At 39.6% G+C, this 12,121-nt stretch overlaps 1 protein-coding gene across 4 annotated transcripts in view; it reads right to left on the bottom strand.

Moving 5' to 3' along the window:
• Nucleotides 1–983: 983 nt before the first annotated feature.
• The window catches only part of MFAP3 (microfibril associated protein 3), a 20,152-nt gene continuing 9,014 nt past the window's right edge, over nt 984–12,121 (bottom strand). For 3 of the 4 annotated variants that reach the window (XM_054975982.1, XM_054975981.1, XM_054975985.1), the window contains exons 2-3: nt 8,620–9,067; nt 984–6,115 (exon numbers count right to left, since the gene is read on the bottom strand). In XM_054975982.1, coding sequence (XP_054831957.1) covers nt 5,358–6,115; nt 8,620–8,902 — 1,041 coding nt within the window. In that variant the 5' untranslated portion in view covers nt 8,903–9,067 and the 3' untranslated portion in view covers nt 984–5,357. Of the gene's footprint in view, nt 6,116–8,619; nt 9,068–10,003; nt 10,071–12,121 lie in introns of those variants that run through there. The other variant, XM_054975984.1, reaches the window with a different exon arrangement.

The raw sequence follows: 12,121 nt of genomic DNA, 5'->3' as shown, positions 1-12,121 counted from the left end.
ATTCTAATGGACTAAAATGAATGAGGTCACTCTTTATGAGTAATATGTAGCAAAAGCACTTGATTAATTGACTTATAAATTTATAACTTGTATGCTCCTGTGAGTGCACTCTCTTTTGGATTTTGTCTATTTGGTACAGGAACAGCCATTTTTGATCCCAGCTGGGTGAAGGCGGAGGCAGGCAGTGCCTCCTGCTCCACTCCTAATGCCAGCTGGGTGAAGACGGAGCACAGGCTTGCCACCTGCTCCATGCCTGATCCTGGCCTGGGCATCCCACTGCACCATGCTCTCTGAGGGAAGGGCTGCCTCTTCTGGGCGTCCCTCCATGGCACCGCCCTCTAGAGGTAAAGCAGGGTAGGAAGTGAGTTTTCTGGAACAGAATTAGCCTTTTATATAGTAGGATAATTAACTAAACTCCCTATGACTGACTAGGACTTCTCATCCAGTACTATGAGCACTAATCCAAATAAAACATTTTTAAAGGAGCTATCCTTCCTTGTAGTCCCTCCAATACATTCCACAGAAGCTTTGGAGATTTGGCCATCTTTGAAATAACCACCCAATTGTTCTCCTAGCTTTTAATTGTTCTAGTAGCTTTAGAGACTCTTTAGGTTTAATTAGATTTTTTTTAAAAAAATGAAACACCTTTGTTTCTTAAAGTACCATTTTATGATTGGCAAAGCAAGTAAAATAGCATTTTATAGCTAAGGCATATTTGCTCTAACAGTCCCTGAAGCTCAAGAATGCTAGAGCCACTTGTCTGTAAACTTGGCATGTATTATTAGAGATGGCCACAGAGCTTCAGGGATTAAAATGACAAAGATGGACAGACTCTCAAATAATCAAGTATTTTAGCAAACTCTCCATGACTGCATGATGGGTTGCCTAGCAATGAATAAAGCCAGCTGTTTTATAAGTGTATTGCTGAACAGCTCATTTTTGTGCCACTTTCAAACAGGAAAAAATGACAAAACAACACTTCAAGCTTTTTGAATGGGTTTTATTCGGGCGGGTGGTGGTGGGGACACAGTATATTTTTATATGAAAGTACAAAAAACTATGCTATTACAGTGGATATTAACATCGCAGCCTCCAGAATACAAATTATTTCCATTTAGATAATACTTCTGTTAAAGTAGCTTTTGGTGTTATCTGTAAAAATCAAAGACCGAGGAAACAAAACAATCTTATGTCAACAGTCATCAGTTGAAACAAAAACGTGAACAAGTAAATTATTCCTCCATTGGGCAAGGGACATCTCTGTAGATGGACTCATGGCCTTTTGGGTTTACAAAGAATGTTGACCATCTGAGTAATATTACATCAATTAAATGCATGACACAAATGCAAACACAATCAATATTCTCCATATAAATTATCATTTTGTGCTTTCTTTAAGAACTCAATACTCAACAACATATTCATCATGCATCTGTTTCTAACAATTTTTATTTTAACAGCGCCTTGAACTATATGCATCAGTTTTCCCTTTGCTATGTTGTCTGAAGACAGGGCTGAGTCCTATATCTTACTATGGCATCAATGGATGTTATTTACAGATGAATTGCAAACTCCACCACTATATGTTCCTATCCTGAAACGAATTACATGATTGCTGACTGGAAATGAGTGTGGGTGTGTCTTCTTAAAAAGGCAATTGAGAATGCTGTCTCTATTCCTAGGGCTTATTTCTGACGAATAACGTCTTTTTAACTTCGTCTTGCAAAAGTGTTTCAGAAGAATGAAAAACCATACCTGAATTTTATCAAAAAATTTACATAGAAATCACAAGTATGAAAAAGCACAACTTGTTGCAACGCCTTACAGAGATCTCACATACCATTCCGAATGTCACGGGCTTGTTATTGTCCTTGGAACAATCTTCTGGGTAATAAATATTATAAAAACAACCTTAACAGATAATTATGTCACCAGAGTATACATGGAACTCCATATTGTCCAGATACACAGAAGTTAAGGTCAGAAGGAACAAATTTTAACACCCTAGTCTGATTACTTGGCCTATGAATCCACCTGGCATCCATTCACCATCATTGTTGCCAGGCCACGCATTACACAGTTAATAGAGGGAACAGAATTATTCTGAACCATGGTGTGAACAAAGATACTCAAAACATGTAGTACAGAACTGTTTTTAAATGGGATACGTGGTCTGTAGAATTCACAGCTGCAAGGATAACTGTGGGCACATTGGTGACGTTCGAAACTTTTAACCTGCTATTTTAGAGTTAGAAAATCTTACATTCTAGCAACACACTAAGCATAATCTCCTCTTAATGCATAAGCAAAGCACATGATTAAACATTCAAGCGGTTAATCTTATGCAGCTAGAAATTATATATGTGCGTGTATACACATACCGTGCTCTATCTGCCAGGACTGCAGCATTAGACACAATGCACAGTCACATGCTAATGCTGTGTTATCACAGTAAGACTAGTGAATGAACGGCTTTGCCTGGTCTGGTGCTCAGATTCTGCAAGATGTTTCCTTCTTGTGCTAGAAAAGAACCACAGAATTTTATCATTCAAGCCCTTCTAAATAAAAATTTTCCCATTCAAGCCAATGTAGCCAGATTAGTTTGTGTGAGAGAAATTATTATGCATCCTCTACAGTCAGAGAGAAAGCAGGGCCACTAAGATTGTGAGAAGTTCACAAGGAACAAGTGGGCCAGCAAAACATGATACAAGAGCAACAAAGCGTAATTTAGAACTGCAGGGTGTCACATTCTAAAGTGCTATAGCAAGCAAGACTCCAGTTGTGCTTCAAGCATCAGTGGTGTATGAGAGAATAGGCTGCCAGAGCATGAAGCCACAAATCTCTACTCTTGCATAAATTCTTTCCACCGGGAGCAGTTAAAGTAATAGGCAAGGCTGCTAGATCATGAGCTGGCAACTCTACTGTGGAAAGAGCCTTCAAAAGGGCAAACTTTTATTTCTTACAATATAGTGTGAAATACATCTTTCTGCCAAGTTGATGCCTGCATTATCTTTGCTTGGTTTCAGAAATGTTTATGCAAAGAGATTCAAGATAAATACTTTCAGTTGAATATTATTTACTCACATTATCTGTTCCACGGGGTTGTATTGTATGATCTCTGTTTCTAAGGTATCATTACTGTTATGGTTGTCACTTACTGCTATAAAATGTAACATTAAATCCTCTTCAAAATCTTGCTCATTTCCCTTTACTGACTGCTGATTTAAATGGCATTCCAAGAATAAAAAGGCATGGAAAGTTGTAGGAAATTAAACGTTACTCCTGCTGCCAAGTTGTTAAAATTATATATGGGAATATGTTTCTAGCACTTTAAAGAAATTAATTTATGGAGTGCAGACAAGTCTTACATAAATTAAACCTAAACTGACTATAAAATGCTACCAGTAATATTTTTTTAAAAAATGCAAACAGAAAGCACCAGATAGTGAAAGCAGAGGTTTGCACTGATTTCCATGTCTCAGATGGAAAAAACAGCAGCTAGGAAGGATGCATTCAAGAGCTAGAAAAGTGGACTGGAACAATCCTAACACTTTGCTATGCTACACGAAACAGAATAAAACATGGGCCAACATGATAATGGTCAGGTAGGTGGCCAGATAATCAAAGCTCTGCTATCAAGGAAACAAACAAAATATAAACTCATTGTGTAACCTTCAAATTATTCTATTGCCTATTTCCCAATTTGGTTTTAGGAATCCCTATTTTAGGCCAAGCCAATGATAAAGGCTATTGGATACAACTCCTATGCATATTATAATGAGGTGACAGAATGCAACTGCTTCTCTTTGGTCTGCAGATAAAAGAGACTTTTCCACTATGGCAAAAACTCCTGCCAACTGGAAAGAACTGCAACCCAAGAGTCAGGTTTGAATCTCTTCAGCGTGCTCGTTTTCTGCCTGGAAGATTTTTTTTATTAATGTGGAGGAGGCATTCAAAATGTCTAATTCCTCGCTCACATAATGATACACCTGCTTTTATCATCTCATTCTGCAACAGAATTGGTAGGTCCAGTCAAGCAGTAGCCTTTTCTCTCTGAAGCATTCATGAAATATGAGCATTAGCTAAGAACCAGATCAGATGTTACAAGCAAACATGTAGAACAGTCCTGCATGTTCTTTGGGGGAGGTGGGGGGCGGTTAATAAAAACGATCTGTGAACGACTTCAAGTATCAGCTAGTTTGGGGTGGGGGAGGAAGAAGAGGAAGGCACAGCTTAACTTCTTCCTCCGCATCAATTTTCTGCTTATAGTCACCACCCCAAGCAACACTCTCATGGCTGGAAAAGCAGCTGAAGTAGTACAATTTTGAATGGCAAACAGCCACAGCTGTGTGTTTAATATTGCAGCCACCAAAGGCTGCCTTTAATTTTTCTTTTTTAAAACCAGTGAGAGACTTGTACACATGACTGCTGTGTAATACTTAGGTAGGCCCTAAGGCTACAGTACAAGACATTTCCTCTTTTATTAACTCCTTCAGAAAGCTGAAAGAGGATTTTTTTTTCTTTTTCAATGTCCAGAGTTACTGCAGGTCCACCAATGAGATTATAATGCTTGAATTCAGGACCTGTTGTGTTCCTCACAGTACTGTCAAGGGCTTCAGAAAACTTTGGCATTTCACCCAATACAATTCCGGAGGAGAGACAATGTTTGTAATGCTGACAACTTGAGCTGTCTCCAAAAACAAAGCAAGAAAAAAGGATGTTTTATTAAAGTGCTTGGCAACTGGAACCACATTTGAATTATTGGCTGAAATGAGAGAGTCTGCTTCCAAAAATTGGCATTCAGCTTTCCATTCTCTTGTTTTTGCATTGCAGTTGAATGCAACATACACAATCAAAGGAAACTGACAAGTCTGGCATAGTTTCAAAACTATGTAATAATCTCATTCTCACTGCAGCACATCCTGTAATTCATTTATGCTAAAGTCTCCCATTGGCAGGTGACAATTTGAAATTATTAATGTGTGGGCACATTTAGGATGTTAAGCTTCTTTGTGAAAATGAGAAAAACAGTTCTTATTACCTTTTCCCCCCTTCTGAGATGGTGTTTAAGATTATCAAAGATAATACATAAAATCCTCCTAGCAATACCTGTAATACAACTCCTGCTTAAAAAGATCTAAAAACAGCCTCATATAAGCTGGTTTTCAAATTATTAAGAGAACACTGACATACAAGACAAAAATGCATGTTTGCTAATTGTTTGGCACCTTAAAGTCTCTAAGGAAGTTTTAAAATAACAATGTTGTACATTTGTGACTGGCTAATTTTTGCTTTCCCTTCTTCCTCAAATCTTTTAAGCAATCAGATGCAACATTCATGCATCTGCCTTTGCTGCTCTATTTGGATTCAGCGCATGCATCATCTTCAGAATGTATGGAAGGGACACTGTCATGAGAAACAGTGTCAATGCTTTGTGCTTCTGACTGAAGATGGACAGATACCTCAACAGCTATTTCTTTGCCATGGTCATTCATAGAACCATCATCTGAATCGCCTGCTGGTGAATTGCTGCGCTTGATTTCCGGGTTTAAAGGGTACAGCCCGTCTTGGGCGCTAAGAGCCTGGGTTTGTTTGATTCCATCTCCCACTTCATCTGGGTCATCAACTCGCACTGCCTCAAAGATTTCTTCCATAAAGGCCCTACAGTTAAGGATTAATGGGGGAAGAGGTATACTTCTGGCAAGTTCTTCAATGTACCGAGCAAATTCCATTGTCTTAAACTGGGTTACTTTGGCCAGCTCTAGGGTTTTGGCAGAGGTAATGATAGGAATGCGTTTGGCAATTTCAAAGGCCTTCTGTAGTTTCTCAGCCCCTTCTGTCCTGAAGAACTCGTTGATTGCCTTCTCTGTCTTGCGGAGGTGGCTGCTCATCATGCACAGACGTGTTATATTTAAGATCAGGATGATAGTAAAGGCGACCAGGCAGACGATCATGTAGTAGATGCCCATATCCCCAGATGTGGAAACCACCCTGAGGGTGACTGAATAATATTTAGTGCCATTTTCATGAATGGCAACACAAGTGTATCGCCCCCGGTCACCAAAGCTTACACTTGTGATATTGAGGACACTGTCAGAGATCAACCATCTTCCATCTAAAGACACAAATAAGAAAAGAAACTGTAATGTTATAGTTACAAATTATGCAGTTCCTTTACAAAGATGCACTGATATTTCTATGATCAGCACCTTAAGTAGAACACAAAGGACTGGGAAAGTGGCCAGTTAACAGTATTTGGTGATTTGACAGCTTCTTAATTAACAATGGCCAGTACCTTTACTCAGTCCAATAAATAAATGAACAAATAAATAATATCAAGCATCTTATGCTATCAGAGTGCCAGCTGTTAAAGGAAGGTCACTGCGTCATCCTTGAAGCCCCCCCGCACCATCCCAGTATTATCCTTCTGATGCTCACAGCCATCTGCTCCACATAACAGTAACAATTGACAGTCAGGAGGAGTCCAATTGTTCTTAAATTATTCCTTCTCATCTAAATATAACAGACAAGGTTACCAAGCTGTATATGCCCCTGGTTAAGACACAGAGCTTCCTTTCACTAATTCTTATGCCAGTAATAATGTTACTTGGACAGGGCTACCTGTCCTATCTTTGGGCCAGATAGATGTTTAGAGAGACTAGGGTCTTATACCTCACCAAGAGCCCATTCATGCTTTTCCAAACATGCAGAAAGAGCAAGTTACAAGAATGTATGATAAATAGTTCATACTGTTATGATTTCAGGGATACTTAGCAAGTATGGACACAGTGGCAAAAAAACCACTCATTTTAGCACAGCAGTTCAATTTGGAAAGGTAGTGTGCAAATCCAGCCTTCCACTCTTTCAAGTGTTAGACCATAATAAAAATTAACACGTGAGAAACTAATGGTACTTCCCTTCCTCCAGTATCTTAAAATCAAGAAAACCAGCCAATAGTACTTATTAAAAAGGTGAAGGCAGAAGGACTACTATTTTCACTGCCAAATGCAACTAAAAACTGCATGGCGGCAAGAGCAGGCAACCAGTTGAAATGCACAAAAAATGGGTATTCAAACAAAACATTTTAAAGACTGTTCATACCATGAAATCATTGTTAACTAAGGTTAGTTTGTGAAATCAGGATTTGGCTTGCAGACAATAATTCAAAACCTGGTTTGTCATGACTGGTACTGGTTTCATCACCTTCATCACCTGAAGCCAAGACGTCCTTGTTCACACACCACACAAAACCATAGTTAACGGTGCTTAATAAACTAGCTTCAAACCATGGTTTCAGATTCTGGGTTGGATCTAGTGATCAATGGACACTAGGATTGTGGATGTTTCTTGCATTCCCCTCCCCCCGAGCAGTCCTTTCTGATCCTGGGGACGTTTCTTTCTGGGATTGTGGGACACATGCAGACTGACAGCCATGTGAGTGGGAAGGTTGCAGTGGTGAAGGGAAAGGGGGGGGGGAAATCACCCTCTCCTTCTTCCATCAGTAGAGTGGTGCTGACAGAAGAGACAGAAAGGGCAATTTCCCCCCTCTTCCACCTCCCCACTGCAGCCTCCCAACCCATTATTAGTCCATAAACACCCACAATCCCAGCAATAATGTTTCCATTTCCTGGGATTGGAAAGAGCTGTTGTGGGGAGGGAAGAGAGGGAATGATTTGTGACTATCTGTGCCTTCTGTTGATGGATCACTGGAACCAAGTCCTTAGTTTGACAGGTACAAGTAACAATAATTAGTGGAATGACCTACATTCAGAGAACCGTACTAATTGTAGTTAGTTTAAAGAAGCAAAGCAAAGCCATGATGTTCCAAACTAAGCTGGTGTCTGCACAAATCAGGACTTTGCTACAAATATTGGTGCTCAGGGGTCCACACATAGCATTCAGCCTACAGCAAGAACAACTTCATGGCTATGATTAGGAAGGAATACATTCAATTATGACTACAGTTAATTTTTAAGCTTCTTTGTGATCCATCTATAAGCTCTGCTTATGTAATGGCAATGCAAATTTGAAAAGAGAGGTAAAAAACAAATTCTGCTCTGCTTTCATCAGTTCTACGGAAATCAACTGGATTTTCTATTAAGTAAATCTGTTTAGGACAGGGGCTGTCAGATACTTTAAAGGGCTCTTGCATAGTATCACTCTAATGTTAGATTCAGTCTAATTCTCTCAACTTGACTGGCAGTGATTGTCTAGCATCTCAGCAGACATTCCAAGTTCTTTCAAGGACTGAATGTGAGATTACATGTGTAGAGAAGTTGTGCTACATCATAAAACAACAGACCTTGTCCCAAAGTCTTCTATATTTTTCCTGCATATAAGTTTGAATTTTCTTTAGTTTAATGTTCCTTAACTGAACAGCTGACAGCTCATTTACTTATACATGACATGAAGGGCCTATTTCCTAATGTTCCTGCATTTTGATACTTTTATTTGCCTTGAACTGCTAGAAATGAATAGTTCTGTAAAAGGAAACTGACCTTTGGATACCTGCAAAATCTCTCAGTTAATTTTCCCAATAACAGTGTGGATATGCAATTAAGAATGCAAAGGTAACTGTTACCTTGCACTGTTATAATTACTCAAATAGGTTTCTCTTACCTTCTCCATCTTGTTTCAGCAGATATCCTTTAGAGTTGTACCAATGGATGGAATCAAACTGGCTAGCGTTCAGCTTACATTCAATGATAGCACAGTTCCCCTCCTTGATTATGATATCCTGAGGTACAATTGATTTTGCCAAGGTATGTGTAAAGGAAAGAAGTGATGCGTTGAGAGGCAGGGTCTTTGATCCAAATGTAATTGTCAGGTTGGGGGCCACATTTTCCAATGCAAGAACGCAAGTCCCAAGAATCAGAATCCAGAAGCAACAACTGAGCTTCATGGAAGCTTAAAGGAAGGCGTTTCTCAAATTCAGTTTTACAGTCGGGACAAGCTATTTAAGTGAAGTCATCTGCATTATGCTGGATGCCAATGAAGATGCTGACTGAGTCATTAGCAGAGATTGTCAAAGAGTTTTTATATTAACCAGAGAAAATGGGAAATCCAACTGAAATTTTAAAAACATGAATAAAAGTTATTAAAAATGCAAAGCTTTACAGTTCTCAATCTTAAGTACCTAGCAAGCAGACTGTGGCATTAAATGATATAAAGACCAGCTTTCTGAATTTAAGATGAACAGGTGTTAATACAATCAACAAATTAAAGTTAGGCCAAGTGTTATACATAAGCAGAAAAGAAACTCAAGTATCTTGTACTTCTTTTAATCACCATCATCATTCCATTTATATACCACCCTCCAGGACAACTTAACACCCACTCAGAGCGGTTTACAAAGTATGTTGTTATTATCCCCACAACAATCACCTTGTGAGGTGGGTGGGGCTGAGCTCCAGAGAGCTCTGGAAGAGCTGCGACTGACCCGAGGTCACCCAGCTGGCTTCAAGTGGAGGAGTGGGGAATCAAACCTGGTTCTCCAGATTAGAGCCCCTCTACTTTTAACCACTACACCTAACCTGCTTCTATTGTAAAATGGTAAGCAAGGGTCATTAGCTTCTCCAGTCTGCCAGTTCTACTTCCCATGTTCGGCTGTTAAAGGAAAGCAGTATGTGTCAATCATAATTCTTCTCTCCACCTAATCTGACATTTATTGCAATTACTTCTTAAATAGATGCCTACACAGGCACAAAAAAATAGGTAAAACAATCAAGCTGACACTGGGTCATTTCAAGGATTTATTATTTTATTTATTTATTCAGAACATTTCTACACAGCCTATCTAGGAAACCAGTTTGAGCTAGCTGATGAACTACAACATAATAAAAACATCATACCATAAAAACATAAAACACCATAAAAGTTCTTAATTAAAATCCATCATTAATAACTCAGCTATGGCATAAAAACATAAAGCACCAAGCACCTTTAAATGAGCATTACAGTTTCCAGGATAAACAAAGACTATAAAATTGTGTTAAATACCTACCCTTTAATTAAAAGAATGAGTGAACAGAAAGGTTTCGGCTTGGCACATAAAAGATAGTAGAGCAAGCACCATGCAAGCTTCAGTGGGAAGAGCATTCCACAGATGAGATGTCACTGCTGAAATAGCCCTGTCACCCCTAAAAGCATACAGCAGGGCTTCTGAAAAAAGTATTAGCTGGATAGTATGGCAAGAGGCATCCTTCAAGTATTCTGGTCCCAAGCCATTTAGGGCCTTAAAGGTAAGAAACAGCTATTTGAATTATTCCAGAAACAGATGGGTAACCAGTGCATATCTTTCAGCACAGAGTAATACTATACCTATATCTAGCCCCTGACAGAGCATGGCTGCTGCATTTTGGACCAGCTGAAATTTTGGACAATTTACAAAGGCAGTCTCATGCAGAGTAGATTACAGTAACTGAACCAGAGTATGGAAGAACATGGCAAAATAATATTTTTCAAAGAAAAGCTGAAGAGACCCAAGCCTCTGGCCATAGGCCAGATTCCAGCAGCTTCCCCAAAGGCAGTGCAACCCCCTCCAAAACAGGCTGACTCCTTGAACAGCTTTCTCATAGACCAACAGCACCTCAGTCTTGTCTGGATTGAGCTTCAGTTTACTGGCTCTTATTTATCCCATTACCATCTCCAGGCACCTGTTAAGAACTTCCACAGACCCAACTGACTCAGCTGTTAAGAAGAAACCGAGCTGGGTCTCATCCACATATTGGTGGCAACTTACTGCAAATCCCCTTATGATTTCTCCAGTGGTTTCATGTTAAACAGCATAGGAGGCAAGTGGGATACTTGTGAGATCATACAACATAAACACTATGAGGAAGAGCAGTAGTCCCCCAGCACTACCTTCAGGAATTGGCCAGTCAAGTAACAGTGGAACTGCCACAGTACGGTGAACCTTACCCCTAGCTTAATCTGCCTCTTGAGAAGGATACCATGGTTGATGGTATCAAAGGCAGCAGGAAGGTTTAAGAGAATCAACAGGGATGCACTCCTATCACTCTGTCAGCAAAGTCAGGTTGACCAAGGCCGTTTCTGACACAGGCCTGAATTCAGACTGAAATGGGTCTACATAACCTGTCTTCTCCAAGACTGCTGGAAGCCACCATCTGCTCAAGCACCTAGCCCCCAAAAGGAATGTTACTCACCAGGCAGTAGTTATTGAAGTTAGTGGGGCCTAGGGATGCATTCTACAGGAGGGGTCACATGACAGCCATTTTAAAAGCTGTCTACCCAGAAAGGAATGTATTACCACCTGGACAGCCATGAAGGGTAAGTGCCTAAGTGGTTTGTCCACTACCATCAAGCCTCAGCAACTGAAAGTCATCTACATAATTAGGACTAATCTGTGCTTCAACAGCATCCTGAAATTGAACTGCATGCAAGGGATTTTATCTGCAAAATGCATCACAAATGAGTCATAGTAGGCATGAATATTTTCTAGGCCAACATCCTCAGGAGCCTGGGATAAGAGCCTCCTCGCAACTCAGAACAGCTCTACCAGACAGCAGTGTACAAACATCATAATGGCAGAGAACTGAGCTTGTTTCAGAGCTATCACTGCTACGGAGTGGACAAGTAAAACACTTCCATCCATGTTTGGTCACATTCACTTTGAGCTTTTATTTATTTGTTTGTTTGTTTGTTTATTTATGTCATTTATAGTCCGCCTTTCTCACTGAGATTCAAGGTGGATTACACAATCAGTATCAAGTACATTTCAATACAGTATCAAGGGCATTTCATAAACAATACCATAGGGTAAATAGATGCAAGTTTAAAAGATACAGTATTAGCAAGAATCCAATACAGAATAAAAAAAATACTGAAGCAGAACATAATCAATTCTAGGACTAACATTAGACAATATGGAGCACTGGTGTACATAGGACTACATATTTAAAGTAGCAGATAATATGTAAGGCAATATAGTGATGAAGTCTATGGTCCCTAACTCATTTGCGAAGCATATGAGACCCCTTTCCTACAATACAGCCCACCCATTTGAGTAAAAAGCCTTTTTGAATAGTTCAGTTTTGCGTTGTTTATGGAAAGCCAGGAGAGTGGGGGCTCTTCTGACTTCCTCAAGCAGGTCATTCCACAG

This window comes from Eublepharis macularius, chromosome 4 (assembly GCF_028583425.1).
Source record: "Eublepharis macularius isolate TG4126 chromosome 4, MPM_Emac_v1.0, whole genome shotgun sequence".
Lineage (NCBI taxonomy): Eukaryota > Metazoa > Chordata > Lepidosauria > Squamata > Eublepharidae > Eublepharis > Eublepharis macularius.
Note: the sequence above shows the minus strand (reverse complement) of the source record. Positions and strands in the feature narration are given on the sequence as shown.